This window comes from Monodelphis domestica, chromosome 2, assembly GCF_027887165.1.
Source record: "Monodelphis domestica isolate mMonDom1 chromosome 2, mMonDom1.pri, whole genome shotgun sequence".
Classification (NCBI taxonomy): domain Eukaryota; kingdom Metazoa; phylum Chordata; class Mammalia; order Didelphimorphia; family Didelphidae; genus Monodelphis; species Monodelphis domestica.
The window spans coordinates 270,321,724-270,338,913 of record NC_077228.1 but is presented as its reverse complement, the minus strand read 5'-3'; the positions used below and the strand labels follow the sequence as shown (position 1 = coordinate 270,338,913).

Below are 17,190 nucleotides of genomic sequence, written 5' to 3'. Positions count from 1 at the left end.
ACAGGTTGAAAAGGATTTGAAAACTCCACTGCCCTCACCTCCCCTGTCTTGATGGAGTTTCCAACTATGAAAGGGCTTGCCTGGAGACCCTCACCAATATCATAGTTAAGTAACAAAAACCAGCTCTCAGAGAACAAAGACCCTTCTTACTCTCTCTGACCAACAGGGCAAAGTTTCAGGTGAATTACAGAATGACAGCTTTGGGTAGATTCTGGTCTGCAATTAAACTCTGATTAGTTCCTGGAAAAGAGGCCCTCCAGGGAATTCAAGGCAACCCCCTGGAGCAGCTGGCACTACCAGCTGTTTCTATGAGCTCCAAGAATTCTAGTCATCTACCTCCTCCCCTCTCCCAACCCCTGGACCCAAAAAGGGAGGGACAATAGGTAGGAGTTTCCCCAAAGGGCAGGAGGTAGTGTATATAAATATATGAGGTTCTGTCATACCAGTAAGAAGAAAAAGGACAAGACTTTGTTCTAGAAGACAGACTCCGATCTGCATTCTCTCTTCTCTCTGTAAGTAGATGAGGCAGAAAGTGGGGAGGAGGGAGAAAAGCCTTGGAAAGACCAAGAGAGAAAAGGCTGCACCAGAGTCCATATCCTTATAGTCTTGAACCATATTTAAGTACGGTTTGGGCTTCAAAGTAAAGAGGCTCAAATCTGCTGGGGAGAACATCCTGGAGACTCAATGAATGGAAGAGGGCAAAAAATACATGGGGTTGCCTGAACAAAGGGAGAGATTCAAATTGTGGCTGGTGAGCAGGAGGAAAGATGACCCAAGATAGAATGGTCAAAGGGAGAAAGCTGATCCAAGATTTAGCAGTCATAGTGTGAAGGATCATATGCTCACCGATTGAGAGCTGGTAACCCCTAAGAAAATCCAGTTCAGTGAATTGCCAAAAGTCACACAGCTCTTACATGGCAGGGAGGGAGCTAAAATGACTTAATGGATAAAGTAATAGGCTTGGAGTCAGGAATACCTGAGTTCAAATCTGTCCTCAGACACTTCCTGTCTGCATGACCCTAGAGAAGTCATTTAACTTCTGATTGTCTGATGAAAGGATCCACTGAAGAAGGAAATGGCAAACCACTCCTGCATCCTTGCTGAGAAAACTCCATGGATAGCTATGGCCCATGGGATCATGAAGAATCAGACATAACTGAACTACTGAACAATGAGATTACATGGGGAAATCCAGGATTTGAATCCCGGTCCTCTGAGGCTGGGGTTGGGGAAAGGCAGAGGGGCTTGGGGGTAGGACATCTGACCCAAAGTTAGGGGAATGTAAATTAGTACAGCAATCAATCTTTATACTGAGAGGTCTAGATTCTCAAGAAAATGAGAGGAAAGAGTCAACAAAGATCTCCAAAATGGTTGATTGCTCCAAAGAAGTGGAATATCAACAAAAAGGGAAGCAATTTGGTCACATCTGTGAGCAGACTGAATATGGTCCATGAGGAAAGGTTGCTTAAATTCAAAGAAGAACCCAGGATTTAGCATGAGTGGATTTTACTCTGGGCAGCAATGTCGTTTAGGGGAAAGATCACTATCACACAGGGGAATTACGAAGCTGAGTGAGAGAAAGTCTAGGAAGCGCCCTGAAATCCTGGGGAAGATTGGTAGTGTAGAAATTCATGGCTGTGTTATTAAAGTCTGATCCCCAACCACTGAACAGGGAAGTTTAATGCTTTATTGTACCACAAAGAGCTTTCTTTCCCCCTCTGAGGAAAGAGGAATGTAAATGAACACGGGTTACATGCTGGCAGCCAGTTGGATAAAGAAGATGAGTGGCAATTGGATTTAGCTCATTTTTATTTAAAGTTTGTATTGATTCTCATGAAGTGATTTTAGTGAAGGAAATGCTAATTCTAGAACAAAGCAGGGATCTAGATCAGAGCAACTCTGCAGAGTCAGTGGGATGCAGAGGATGTGAAATTTCCATCTCTGATGGATAGAAGACCTGAAGATACTGAGTCTTCATGGGAATTTGGTAGAAAATATTGACAAGGCTGGAAACAGCAAATCTCCATCTCCTTTTCTTCTGGCCCTCTGCTCATTTCCTTTCTCTTTTCGGTGCTCTTTATGTCTCTCCCTGGAGAGGTGTGCTACCCTTTGGTGTGCTACTCACTCCTATGCCTAACCTTCCTGAGGGCTCAGCTGGCTTTTGAGAGTGGATAACAACAGCCTGAACTGTCAGTTGTCTCACTCAGAAAGTTTCATCACTAAGCCTGATGTTCTGTCCCTCTGCCAGGGAAGTGGCTATGAGATGATGGAAAAAGCCCTGGACTTAGAGTCAAGAGACCTGAGTTTGAATCCATGCTCTACTATTTACTATCTGCCTCAGTTCAGTAGTTTTTAATCATATCCAACTCTACATGACCCCATTTGGGGTTTCTTGGCAAAGATCTTTGAGTGGTTTGCGATTTCCTTCTCTAGTACATTTTTCAGATGAGGAAACTGAGGCAAACAGGGTAAAGTGACTTGCACAGGGTCACACAGCTAGTCCAAAGCCAGATTTTAAGTTGGATCATCTGACTCTCAGCCAGGCACTCCATCTACTGTATTACCTAGCTGTCCTTACTGCCTACCTACCTATAGGCAATTCTCCCTAAGCCTTGATTTCTCATCTATAAAATGGGGATAATTAATATTTGTGCCATTTATCTTACAGAGTGTGAAGACAAAGCTTTCTTCGACTTAAGGCATAACAGATATGTGAGTTATCATTAGTATTTTTAGAAAAGTATTATAGTGAACAGAAAGCCAGTTTTAGAATCAGGAAGACCTGAGTTCAAGTCTCACCTCTTACATATATTACGTGGCCCAGGACAAGTCACTCAGCCTATCAATAATGTACTTCTCTTAGCTTTCTAAGGCTCTAAGTTGCAGAAAAGTGAATCTGTGATGGTAAAGGGAGTTTCCTCACTTGGGAATTCCCTATACCAATAAAATTACAGGTCAAGTCCCTATCATTATTATTTTTATAATTATTATTAGGAGAGAATAGTGTCTCCTCTTTTACATTACCTACTACTACATTTATACCATATAACTTTTATGAACATGGCTATTTTCACATTGTTTCCTCCATTAGAATATGAGCTCCTTGAGAGAAGGGACCTTTTTTTCCTCCTTTGTTATCCCTAGTACCTAGGACAGTGCCAGGCACAGAATTAAGTGCTTGCTAGACTGAGTGAGACAGACTATAATAGAAAGCCAAAAGTGGAAGAATGGGTATCTAGCTTCTATAGAACTAGGATTGAAATTTGTGAGACATAAGCAAGATTAGGAAGCAAAATTCGCTGAGTCTCTTTCACGTGGAAGGATAATGTTTTATGGGCATAAAAGCCTTGGATACCAGTATAGACCGATGCAGAGCCTTCCTTTATTAGCAGAAGCTCTATTAAACAAGGGCTTAGGGCCAGTGGAGGTAGGTCAGGGTCTATCTAGTCTGTTGGAGGTTCCTTATCTGGTACAGCCAAAGGGAGAGAATTCGACCTTAGATATAATGGTCAGGGGGAGAGAGATAACCCTAGCTGGAGTGTAATTACTCCTCTTCTCTACCAAGACTGCCTCTAAGATTCACCTCCGCCTACCCTGCTCCCCATGCCTGCCATTACCAACTCATTTGGGGATTTTGTGCTTCAAGCACCTGAGCTGCCCCTGGTAAGAAGTAACCAAAGAGTGATGAAAGCAGACATCCCCACCTTTCTGGGACCTGAATGCTAGGATGGGATGTAACTATGTGCCAACAAAAGGGCTACTTTCAGAGATCATTGTGATTAGACTCTATAAATCCATAGGGATCAGGGATTGTGTCTCGAGACACTGCACAGTAAACAGTTCAGCAGGCTCGTCCCCATCTCTGCCTGGGAAAGAAAAAAAGAGGACATATGTTGTAATGGACTCCAGATCTGCCAAGCCCTAGCTCTCACTGACTTCTTCAGTGACTGTGAGGAGGAGTAGTAGTAGTAGTAATAATAATAACTCACATTTGTGTAGTTTAAATATTTATTTAATATTTATGTCATTTTAATATTTTTCAAAGAGTTCTTTGCATCATAATCCAGTGTGATGGGTGATACCCCATTTTGCATGTGAAGAGATTAAGAATCAGAGAGGTGACTTGTCCAACATCACACAGCTAATAATTGCTTGAGCAAGGCACCCCAAAGTTCCCAAAGTCAGCATTCTTTCCACTATATCACATTGTTTCTGTCTCCTGAGCAAGCCATTTTCCCATTATCAATCTTGACTTCTCTCTCTGTAAAAGCAGACCTTCACTGCTGACCTTGTAGGGTTGTAATGGGATGGTGGATGTAAAATTGCTCTGCAAGTCAAGAGACTAATCCAAGATAATAAGTATATAGTGCTATGTCAATGGAAACGATTAACTGAAGGAAGCCATCCAGCAAGGCTATGTCTCTTGCTGGGCCTGCCTAGCCACTGTAAGTCTGATAGAACTCTCAATTATCCTTTCTTTAGTCTCATTCCCTACTCTAGCAATAAAATCATCTTCAGGTAAAGGAATGGATGCCAAGAACCTACCACCATCGCCATGGCCTCATCAACCTAAAGCCCAAAGGATCTTATTGTCCCCAGCAGAGTCACAATTTCTTTACTCATAATAGGGAGCATCTTCAGCCTAGGGAGACCCTCTCCCCAGGGCTCAGGTAGAACCCAATCCATCCATACTGATGCCTTGCCATGCATTTGCAGGGCTCTAAGGAATTGCAGTTGCTCGAAGGGAGGCTTTGCCAGCACTGCTGTTTCTGGATGACTGCCAAACGAGGCTCAGAAATGCATATGCTGGGAAAACGTTCATTTCAGCTCCAATGCTTTGCCCCCACCAAAGTGAAAGGGTTTCCCACCCCAGGGTCCTGAATGCTGTTCTGGGACGCAGCCCTTGGCATCCATCTGAGTGAGCCTGGGGGAACACTCTGAATTTTCTCTCTGGAGGGAATCACTGCTGTCAATTCCATCTGGATCTTTCATGAGTCAGGCAGATGGTCTCCCTGGGCTATGGGTCATTTCCTCCAAATGCCCACTGAGCCCTGACCCAGCCTATACAATCTGACAGCAAATGGTGGCACTATAGATAGAATCTTAAACCTGGAAGAGGTCTTAAGGGGTCATCTAGTACATTCTCCTGCTTTAACCAACCTGGTCAGATGGGGCAGAGTGGGAGCTGGACAAGGCAATACTTGTCCAGTGGAGGTTTTCTAAAGCTATGATGTCAAACTCAAACAGAAACAGGACCACCAAGCCATGCCTGCTAGCCTTATCCAACTTAAAAGACCATAAATTAACATTATCTTTTATTGTATTTATATTTACTTTTGTTCAATATTTCCCAGTTACATTTTAATCTGGCATCAAGTGCACTGGGGAGTATTGCTTAATGTGGGCTGCTGTGATCTGGTTTATTGTAGGGATTTACAAAAGTCAGAGGGAAGGAGGGAATTCTCTGAAGAATGCAGGATCCATCCATTCTTACTTCAATGAATAAAATCATTGAACATTAGAACAAAAGATCTTAGAAATTGTCTAGTCCAATCTTCTCATATAACAGGAGGGAACTAAGGTTTAGAGAAGAGGACTGATTTAAACAAGGTCATATTCCAAAGAAGTGGTAAAGCCTGGACCAGAACCCAGGTTTCATGCTCCCCGGTGTTCTTCCCACTGGTGCACATAGCTGCATCCAACACACATTAGGTTGCCATAGGCAAAGAGAGAGGATGGTCAGAGAGGTGGAGAATGGTTGTCTTTGATTTTTGTTAAGCTATTTTACATTTATCCCCTGGGTCTTTGGTAGGTTCTCTCAGATCTCAAAGTTGGAACAGACACCAGTCCAGTCCGATGACTGAAGGCAGATAAAGTTGCTGTTATTGTTCAGTTATTTCAGTCATGTCTGACTCTTTGTGGCCCCATCTGGGGTTTTCTTTTTTTTTTAGATTTTTGGAAATTTTTATTTAATTAGTTAATTTAGAATATTTTCCCATGGTTACAAGATTCATGTTCCTTCCCCCAACCCCCTCCCATAGCCGACATGCAATTCCACTGGGTTTTACATGTGTCATTGATCAAGATCTATTTCCATATTATTGATATTTGCACTTGGGTGATCATTTAGAGTCTATATCTCCAATCATATGCCCATCAATCCATGTGATTAAGCAGTTGTTTTTCTTCTGTGTTTCTGCTCCCACTCTTCCTCTAAATGTGGATAACATTCTTTCTCATACATCCCTCAGAATTGTCCTGGGTCATTGCATTGCTGCTAGTAGAGAAGTCCATTACATTCACTTGTACCACAGTGTATCAGTCTGTATACAATGTTCTCCTGGCTCTGCTCCTTTCACTCTGCATCACTTCCTGGAGGTCATTCCAGTCTCCATGGAATTCCTCCACTTTATTATTCCTTTGAGCACAATAGTATTCCATCACCAACAGATACCACAATTTGTTTAGCCATTCCCATTTGGGGTTTTCTTAACAAAGATACTAGAGTGGTTTGCCATTCAGCTCATTTTACAGACAAGAAAACTGAGGCAAACAGAGTTAAGTGACTGCCCAGGGTCACATAGCTAGGAAGTATGTGAGCCCGAATTTAAACTCAGGAAGGTCAATCTTCCTGACTCCGGGTCTAGTCCTTTATCCAACACGTCATCTAGCTACCCAGGAAAATACCATCCTTGTTTTTAAAATGAGGCAGTTGAGACCCAAAGAAGGGAGGTGACTAATCCAAGGACACACAACTAGTGAGGGAATGGAGTTGGACCTCAGGTCATCTGCCTCCTCATCCATCAGTCTTCTCATCCCATCCTGAAAATCTGAGTAGCAAGTTTGGGCAACTAGGTAGCATGGTGGATTGAGTGTTGGACCTGAAATGAAAGACACCTGAATTCAAATTCATCCTCTGACACTTAGTAGCTATAACTCTAGGCACACCATTTAACCCTATTTGCCTCAGTTTCCTCATCTATAAAATGAGATGAAGAAGGAAATGGTGAACCACTCAAGTAACTTTGCTAAGAAAACCCCAAACAGAGTTATGAAAAGTCAGATACAACTAAAAAGGATTGTAACAGGAACCTACTGGATTTTGGAATCCAAAGATCTGTTATTTATCTATTTATCTATTTATTTATTTATTTATTTGTTATTTTATATTTATTTATTATATATATAATATATAACATATATTATTATTTATATTTATATTATATTATTTATATAGCTGTTATATAGCTTTTATTTATTCACTGGACTCATTCCCTCATCTATAAAATGAATGGCGTGGACTAGATGCTCTTTAATATTCCATTCAGCACTCAATTTATGACCCTATGAGTAAGTTTCTTTACCTCACTGAGTATCAGTTTCTTCATCTGTAAGATGGACAGAATTAACTTTGTCCTAACTAACCCAACAGTAGTTATGAGGAATAAACTATAAATTAGAAGTGAGCTAAAATTTGCTTTGCTGCCACTCCCAAGCAACATGACCAGTTTCCTTTATTGCTTCTAGACTCCAGGATGGTGTCCAGCAAGGTTGTGGCTACGATGCTTGTGATGTACATAGCAATCATGCTTGCTGCCCAGACAGAAGGCTTTGTCCCCATTTTCACCTACAGTGATGTCCAGAGAATGCAGGTAAACTTTGGTTTGCTGCTCATTTCCCTTGATTAGGTGAAATAAACTTTTAGTCCTTACTGAAGTCTAAGAGGGTGTTAACCTTCCCCACAAGTGTACTAGTAAATGTTTAACAAGGGGCTGGGGGCAGAGGTGGGAAGCAGGGTGTAGAATGTATGCTTGACACACTTGTATGTTAAATCAGCATTATTAACATTTTCTCCATAACTTTCCTAAGTATAGACAGATCTAGACAATCAACAAAACAATAAATCAAGCCCTGAGTGGTAGCATTTGCTGATTTCTGAGAAGTAAATGTTCACACTGAACATTTAACAATTGGCTTTCTGGAGCTAGTAAGAGCTGACTCCAGGACATCTCTGGCCTTCTCCATATATAGCAGACATAATTTTATGTCATTCTCTTTGAAATGTCCATTCCAAAGAGGAGAAAAAAGAATATGAATAAATGAAACCACCCAGAATTTTATTTTGACCCAGAATTCCAACATCTTTGTGGACCAAGCTTTGCACTAGTATTATCAATAAGACATAAACAAGAGGGCAGCTGGGTGGCTCAGTGGACTGAGAGCCAGGCCTAGAGATAGGAAGCAAATGTGACTTTTTGCTGTGTGACCCTGGACAAGTCACTTATTCCCCATTCCCCAGCCCTTATTGCTCTTCTGCCTTGAAACCAGTACACCGTTTTGATTTCAAGATGGAAGGTAAGGGTTTTAAAAATAACAATAAAGCATCAGCAATGTGATTTTTCACCTTTTTCTGTCTCTGCCCATCCTCTGGAAGAAAAATAATTTAGCCACTATTTTCTGAGCATCTAGTATATACCTGGCACTACAGAAGGATGCAGAGAAAACAGGACAGAGCTCCTGCTCTCAAGAAGCTTACAGTCTACCTGGGCAGATGAGATAGAAAACTCAGGGCTCATTAAGTGACAATATCCAAACTAGTGACAGTGTGATAAATTCCAGGACAATAATAACATGGCTAGCAAGAATTATAAGAGTTCAGGGGCCAGCTCCATGGATTAAAAGTCATGCCCAGAGATGGGAGATCCTGGGTTCAAATCTGATCTCAGACACTTCCTAGGAGGATGACCCTGGGCAAGTCACCTAACCTCCATTGCCTAGCCCTTACCTCTTTCTGCCTTGGAACCAATACACAGTGTTGATTCTAAGACAGAAGGTAAGGGTTTAAAAAAAAAAGGAATTATAAGACTTCATAGGACAAAGAGAACACCCCCAAATTCTAGGAAACAGGACATGCATGGGTGGTTGAACGAGAGAAATGAATGGCATTCTAGACTAAGAAAATGTTGCTGAATGAAAAATCCCAGAGACAGAATAGGGAAAGAGCTTCCTAAAGCCCCCCAAAGTAAAAGGGCTTTTTCCTATCTACCAAACCTCAAGGCAATCAGGGCAGATCTAATGAAGATAAGACAATAGGTCCCACATGAGGAAAAGAACCCTCTATGATAGGGGCCACACATGTTTACAGAGCATTTTAAAAATTGTAAGAGGCATTATTGCACCATTGATAGATTGCAGTCAGGAAGGCCTGAAATCAAGTTCTCTGTCTCCCTCAAAGTGGCTATCCGGCTCTCACTCAGTGTGCCCCAGGCACTTCTCTAAGACTAAGTTAGGAAGGAGTGGGTGAAATGAATCAGTAGAAGAAATTTCCATGTGGAGAATTCTCTACATTGATAAAAGTCACAGACCCAGACTTTAAAAAAAAATAAAGACACAAATCAATTTTTAAATAACACTGTGAGGGAGGTAATGCAATAAGTATTATCATCCTCATTTGTAAAATGAGGAACCCGAGGCTCTTAGAGGTTAGATTGTAGAAAATCAGATCATATATTTAGAGCTGGAAGGTAATTTTGAGGTTATCCAGGTCAACTCACTCATTTTACAGATAAGGAAACTGAGGATCAGAAATGGGGAAGTTGGTTCAACCAAGGTCTAACAAATGGGATTTCAAATGAGGTCTCAATTCAGAGCCAATGATCTTTCCATTGTACAAGTGATTGGCCCGAGGCAATACACAGAAAATAAGTAGCAGAATTGGAATCTTCCCACTGTGGTCTCCTGAGTCTAAGCCTCTCCTCTCATCTCTTCCTTCCTCCTGACTTGAGCCCCTGTTTGGTGACGTCAGTGCTCCCCAAGGAGCTGAGGGCATGAACTCACGTCCCCCATTTCCTTTCCCTCCCCATGTCCTCAGTCCTCTCCCCAACTGAGCCTGAGGCTCCAACAAGGAAAGATAAACACACAAAATCAGTTGCTGCCATGGAGGCCCGGCTGCCTCCCTGCCCGAACCTCCCTTGTGGCATGTGTGAGACGGAAGGTACAAGCAGAAAGAAAGGGGAGACATTCTGCGGATCCCAGATGAAACGGCAGCTCTTTGAGGTGGCATTTAAAGCCCTTCTTTCAGGGAGGAATGAAGATGGTGAAGAGGAGCTCTGATGACTTCTTTAAGGCACTGTCACAACAAATGTTGGCCTGCTCTACTGAAGGGTAGATCAATTGCACTGGAATAGCCACATCTGAAGACATGCCTAGAGAGGAATCCTAAGAGTGTCATTAGAGAAACCAAAGGAATTATAAAAGGCTGAGATGTATCTGATCTACAGCGCTCGGGGACCTTGGGAGAAGGACACTATGCCAGATTTGGGGCTGGACTGAAACAGTCAAACTCAGTAGAACATAAAATAGCAAAACGGCAACTAAAGGACACTTTACATTAATCTGCTCTACGGTTTTTCTCCTCGTAATTGCAAGGCGCGGGGAATTTTATGAAGAAGCTGCAATCTCCTTCCTCCATAATTCATCTCTCTGTCTTGGTTCTTATAAATCACCTCCCAGGGACTCGGCACACACGGGCCACCCCCTCCCCCTCCAGCTCCCACACAGGCTGCTCTGTCTTTCTCCTGATTTTTATAGGCTCCTTGCTCAAAACACATTTTTTTTCTACTTAATATGCGCGAAAGGCGACAATTATTTTAAGCATTTTAACTTAATTAACAACAACAATCAGAGTGCAATGCATTAAATAGAATTGAATGGTGTTCTAGCACCTCTTGGCTGCTCAATCCCAAGGGCTATTTCTGAACAACTGGAATTTGTAATTGTCCTCACCCAGGATGCCTGGAGGGTGGCGAGGGTCGTGGGATGGGGTGGTTCTTTTCAGGTCCAGAGTTCCTGAGCTGACTACACATCCTGCAAAAGCCCAAGAAAGACCTTTGCTAAAGGCAGCCACTGGGCTGTTAGTGATTGGAGATGAAAGGATATGGAGAGGGGCAAGCAGTAAGGAGGGGTATCTAATGTCATGCTCTGTTGTGCCTCCTCCAGGAGAAAGAAAGGAATAAAGGGCAAAAGAAATCTCTGAGTGTGCAGCAGAGATCAGAAGAGGGCAGTCCTATGACTCTCATGGACTTCAAGAAGGAGGAAGAGAGTGAAATGATCAAGGTAAGGATCAGGCTCAGCTATCAGCCCAGTTCATCAGAAGGGATGGATCTCCTAGATGAGAAAGACTAATGAAAACAATGATTGGGGAGGTAGAAATTTGACTTTGGGCTACAAACTAACCAACTGAGTCAGAGAGATATTGTTCTCCCAGTCTAGTACTTTATCCATGAAGTACCAATTGATAAGTTTTAGAGCTGGACCTCAGAGGCAGCCATCAAAACCAACCCCATTTACAGGTGATAGAAGTGGAGCCCAGAGAAGTTCAAGATCATATAAGGAAAGATTATAGATTTAGAGATAAAATCAAAGAATCAAAGAATTTCAGAGTGAGTTGTAAGAAACCTCAGCAACCATCTAGTCCAGTGATGGTAAACCTTTTAGAGAACGAATGCCCAAACTGTACCCTCACATATATATAAGCCCCCTACCTTACCCCAGACAGGAGAGGGAGGAAGTGCTCCCATTGGGCTATTGGGCAGAGGGGCAGGTAATGTGAGAAATGTCCTCAGGCACACATGGCCCGAGGGGGAAATGAGCAGCCCCCTCCAGCACACATGCCATAGGTTCACCAACACAGATCTAGTCCAACCTATACTCCCAAAAGAATGCTTTCTACAACAACCCAACAAGTGATTGGTCACTCCATTCGAGCATAACTCATTGTTTGGAGGCTTTTCTTGACTTCAAGCCAAAATCAGCCTCTTTGTAATTTCTACCCATAGTACAGAGTTCTACCTCATAAAGCCTAGCAGAACCAGTCTACTCTTTCTTTCATACAACAGATTTTCCAGTACTTGAAAATAGATGTCATGTGCCCCTCTGAGTCTTCTTTCTTCCAGGTTAGCATCCCCAGTTCCAGGAAGATTTCTTAAAGGTTATTTAGCCCAAATCCTTCCTTTTACAAAGAAAGCAATTGTTGTAGTCCAGAAATATTAAGTCATTTGTTCCAACCAGTTCATAAAGCACCAGTAAGTGGTAGTCAGAACTCAAACTCAAGGTCCTTGGACTCCAGCTCCAGCATTGGCCTCTGCCTCCCAAAGAAAACTGGACTTCCTTCCCCTACTAGGAATTAATCACATCTCAGTCTATACCATAGCAAAGAGTCACTGTTGTACTAACAGGGGAATTCAAACACATGCTCCCTAATGCCAACTCTTGAGCTTTCCCCCACTATGCCAAATCCCTTCAGAGCAAAATCCAGTAAGACAGGTACTGAGGTGAGGATCTGGGCTATCTGAGCATCTGGTTGAGAATTGTTAAATGTCAGAACTAGAAGGACCTTAGCGGTGACCCAAAATATTCCCTCATTTGATAGAAGAGGAAACTACAGGCTAAGAGTGGGAAATAACTTGGACAAAACTATATATACCCCATCACTATTAGAATCAGGACAAGAAGCCATGTTTCCTGACTCCTTCTGGATTTCCAAAGTAGTATAATGTTCACTGCATTATTCTGTCCCTGTGAGAATAAGTTGAGAGCTAACAGATATAAACAAAGGTCAGGCTACTTGAAAATCAGGGAGTCCCAGAGCTAAAACAGATCTTAAAAACCACCTAAAGCAATGCTTTAACTTTATAAGGAAAGAAAACTGAGGCCCAGAGAAGGGGAGGGAGTCATTCAAGGTCACACAGCAAATGAGTTCTGTTTTCCAGGCAGGTACCCTCTCCCTTGCACAATAAATTGCCTATGGGATTTAACTGTGGTAGGAAGCCAGTGCAAAATAAAATTCCTGGAGGTAAGTGCCTCCCACTGCCATTTATTAATCCCACATTCTAGATGATGCATGTAGTATGCCCCAAGTCTACTTCCAATAACCAGGAAATGCATAAGAAGTGAGACATGACAACGGATAGGTTTAGGCTACAAACCCTCTCAGAGGAGTCCTCATAAGGAATTAGGGGAAATTTCTGATTCTCAGCACTGTTTCCTGGGGACATAAGTCCTTCCCTGTAGAGCTATGAGACCAATTCAGTTTATCTCAAGAGAAGTATGCATTCTAGTGTAGTAGAAATAACCCTGTGGCCTCAGACACTTCCTAGCTGTATGACCCTGGGCAGATCACTTCACCCCCATTGCCTAGCCTTTACCACCCTTATGCCTTGCACAGTATTGATTCTAAGAGGGAAAGTAAAGGGGAGAGGGATGTGGGGGGAGGGAAAGAGAGAAAGAGAGAAAGAGAGAAAGGAAGAAAGGAAGAAAGAAAGGAAGAAAGGAAGAAAGGAAGAAAGGAAGAAAGGAAGAAAGGAAGAAAGAAAGAAAGAAAGAAAGAAAGAAAGAAAGAAAGAAAGAAAGAAAGAAAGAAAGAAAGAAAGAAAGAAAGAAAGAAAGAAAGAAAGAAAGAAAGAAAGAAAGAAAGAAAGAAAGAAAGAAAGAAAGAAAGAAAGAAAGAAAGAAAGAAAGAAAGAAAGAAAGAAAGAAAGAAAGAAAGAAAGAAAGAAAGAAAGAAAGAAAGAAAGAATGAATCCTGGCTCTACCACTAACTTGCTATGTGACCTTGGACAAGTGATATCCCCTCTCTTGGCCTCCATTTGATCTTCTGTCAAATTAGAGGGTTGAAAGACCTAGGTGGTTTCTGAGGCCCCTTCCAGCCTATGATTCTAAGCTACTCCAGTTCAGGCCCACATGAATCATGGAAAATAATGTCTTTTGCCTCAGGTATCCTACCCATAAATTATCCCATTTCTACCTTCTCTCAGCCTCAGTTTCCTCACCAATAAAATGATGGGGTTGTCTAAGGTCTAAGCCTAAGGTCCCTTCTGACTCCAACAATAACGGCCTAAAGTTCCTTCCAGTTCTGACATTTTATGGTTCTGGGAGTGGGAGTCTCTCACATCCCTGGTAAAGACTGGGCTCCTCCTGTCCTCTGCTGTTGGCTGCTGTTTGGACCAGATTTGCACATCCCTTTCTGCTTTCAACCTGTCAGTCTCATTTCTGCTCAGTCCTCAGCCCAGGGCCTGCTGGGGCTGCTCCTCCTTGGCTGCATCCCTCCTAATTCTGGGCCTCTTGAGAGCCCAGCCTCTCCCCAGATATCTTCACAGAGCTCATGCTGAATCTCTGTGGGAAACTGAAGGCTCAGTTCCCTCCAGCTTCTGCTCCCTTCCCTGTATGGGAGGTGGGAAGGCAGGCAAGCACACACACATACACACACACACATATTCTCTCTCTCTCTCTCTCTCCCTCTCTCTCTCTCTCTCTCTCTCTCTCTCTCTCTCTCTCTCTCTCTCTCTCTCTCTCTCTCTGCTGCCGCCAAAGGAGGTTTATTTATCTTGTTAGTAAAATCAACAGAGTAGTTTTTCTGCTGTACCCCTAGGCAGTATGCCAGTGAGTCTGGCACCCTGATTTGAAAACACGGCACCAAAGGGGCTCTTCAATTCCAAGCTAGTCCCACAGCTACAGAAAAGAAGTGGCTACCTGGAAGCAAAACAGCAGGCCAGAGAAGACAATGCCCCCCCAAAGTAAAGGAGGAAGGGGTATGCCTAGGCCCCTGGAGCCAGGTCCTTCTTCTACCTGTAGGGCACCCAGGGGTTAACCACTCTCTCTGTGCATATTCCTTTCTTGTTAACTCTGCCTTATTTCACAGCTGACTGCTCCTGTAGAAATTGGAATAAGGATGAACTCCAGGCAGCTGGAAAAATATCGGGGCGTCCTGGAAGAGCTGCTGACTGAGGTATTGCTGTCCACCCAGAACGGTAAGGATTGGGAGTTTTTGAGGCTCTGGGCCTGTCCTCCCGCCCCTCCGCCTCCACCCCGTCAGGGCTGCTCTGGTATTTATATTCCAGAAGCAGCAGCCGAGCTGGGTTTGCTCTGCTTACGAACTGCAATTTGTTTTTCTGCTTTACACTTAAGAACATTAAGCTGTCTTCCTCCTGCCCGTGCACCCTCATCTCAGAGGGGAGCCTAATAACAGGCCGCTAGAAAGCAAATGATTGTTGCTGACGGCTGCTCCGGCAGGATGCTCAAGCTCTCGAGCTCTCCAAAGGCCCAGCTTCCACTTCTCTGGCCCCATTTTCGGGGCCCTTCTTCTGCTCAAGGGGTGGGAGATGGAGAAAGAGAAGGGAGGAAGAGCTATAAGTGGACATAACCAACCTTGCATTCCCTCCCCCTAGTTCAACCATTTTTTATTTCTTTAAACTAAACAAAACCTGGTCCAGGTGATTTCCCAGAGGTCCGGCTGTTGCCTAAATGTTGATGGGAAAGTGTGCTTTACCCCACCCATCCTGAAAATAACAACTGTGCATTCCATTTGGCCTTGCACAAGTTCAGGGCTCTGCTTGGGTGAAAATACCAGACACGTGATATCATTTGACTAATGATTTTTCACAGTTCCTAGAAAGAGAGAGGAAGCCTAGTTGGAGGGAGAAACTGAGAGGTAGACTGACTTCCCTGGACTACAGGGAGAGTTATCTTAGAGGCAGAGTTTAGATGGCAACTCCTAAAGCTTTTAAGGTTCCTTTTCCTCTAACTAGACTTGGAGGGTGCAAGACCTTTTTCTTATTTGTTTGTTTTTTTAATGTTTTAAGATTTGGGGTTGGGGGGCAACGAGGTGGCTCTATAGATTGAGAGTCAGGTCTAGAGACAGGAGGTCCTGGGTTCAAATCTGACCTCAGATATTTCCTAGCTATGTGACCCTGGACAAGCCACTTAACCCCCATTGCCTAGCCCTTACTGCTTTTCTGTCTTGGAACCAATGCACAGTATGGATTCTAAGATGGAAGGGAAACATTAAAAAAAAAGATTTTGGTTTTTTTTCCTCTGAGCACAGGCTGACAGACAAGTCAACAAATTTCTCTTGCTTTTGTTTTACAGTGAACTGACGGGCCACAGAAGAATGTGGACAAAACCCTATGTTCTAGAAACCTGACAGTAAAACTGTGGACAGGTGTCTGACCTGTTCTTGGGTTTCGATTTAAGAAGGAAACAACCCAAAACAAACCTTACTTCAATAAATAAAGTGTGAAGTTTAAGGAAATGGTGCTTTTATTTGAAATTCTTTTTCCACAGGGAAATTGGGAAATTCAGATGGTGCTTTAAAAAAAAGCTACTCAAATTGTATATACATTTACCACAAAAAGGTATTTTGTAAGCAGTACAATTTAGATGTTATTGGCTTTTAAAATGTTAACAATGAATCATGGAATGTTAGAGCTAGAAGACTTCTTAGAGGTATCCAAGACCTTCATGTTACAGAAGACAATACAGTCCAAAGAGTGAAATGACTTACCCAAAATCTTATAGCTAGTTATCAATAGGAGGGATTAGAACCCAGACCCTATGACTGTTATTCCAGTTCTTTCCGAAAAAGAGAGAGCAGGTTCAATGAGATGGAAGTATATGAGCTACCCTTAACTTTCTGTCAACCACAGGCGGGGCCCCCACCCATTCTGGCTTCACTGAATATCTGCAAAAGCAAGGTGGTAACATCTGCTTGGAGACGTGGTGGGGAAAAGGCACCAGCAAAGTAAAATTCCTAGTATTGTTAATATTACCATCATTACCTTGTGACTCTGCTATAGCATAAGCAACAAAATCACACACGGCCAACCCAGTTATTTCTGCCTTCTAAACAAAACTGGGGAGGAAATGTAATTCTAATTTAATTTAGCATTAATGAATGTTCATTTATTTATAAACCAGTTGCCTTATAGGAACTGCTGCGTTCTCATTCCATAGGTAACCTAGCAAAGAGACCCAGCGAACTGGCTCCCTATCCAATCTGATTGGAGTCTGGGCAGTGGCACATGCAGTGTGGAGCAAGAGGGCAGGCTCCTGGGGGCACCCTGAAGGGAGCCTTTCTTGGTGCCTCTCTGGATCGCTCCCTAAAGGACAAACAAAGCCTTACATAATACCCAGAGCTGGATGCTAACTTAATATACTGCACATTCGCAAACACATTTCCAATGCACATACTGATCAGTGTCAGCCCAGCTGCAGGCTCCCAGGAAATGTTGCCAAAGGCCTGATGATACCCGCTAATAAGTGGGGAAGGAGTGAGCGCTGCAGCAGGGGATGCAGTGGGGGAGAGGGGGAGAGGGCGGACCGGCTCATAAAGGAAGCACTGGGGAAAGAAGGAGT

At 43.0% G+C, this 17,190-nt stretch overlaps 1 protein-coding gene across 1 annotated transcript; it reads left to right on the top strand.

The window, feature by feature from the left end:
* Positions 1–389: 389 nt before the first annotated feature.
* Positions 390–16,058, top strand: MLN (motilin). Its single transcript, XM_007483690.3, has 5 exons — positions 390–512; positions 7,528–7,652; positions 10,999–11,115; positions 14,699–14,807; positions 15,925–16,058. The coding sequence occupies exons 2-5, from the start codon at positions 7,536–7,538 to the stop codon at positions 15,930–15,932; spliced, it is 351 nt and encodes a 116-aa protein (XP_007483752.1). The 5' UTR covers positions 390–512; positions 7,528–7,535; the 3' UTR covers positions 15,933–16,058.
* Positions 16,059–17,190: the final 1,132 nt, after the last annotated feature.

What these genes read in the sequence shown, in the direction of transcription:
- MLN (XM_007483690.3), top strand. Translation starts at nt 7,536, where the DNA reads ATGGTGTCCAGCAAGGTTGTGGCTACGATGCTTGTGATGTACATAGCA. An exon ending in GTGATGTCCAGAGAATGCAG is followed by an intron (nt 7,653 to 10,998) that starts GTAAACTTTGGT and finishes TGCCTCCTCCAG; the next exon opens with GAGAAAGAAAGGAATAAAGG. An exon ending in AAGAGAGTGAAATGATCAAG is followed by an intron (nt 11,116 to 14,698) that starts GTAAGGATCAGG and finishes CTTATTTCACAG; the next exon opens with CTGACTGCTCCTGTAGAAAT.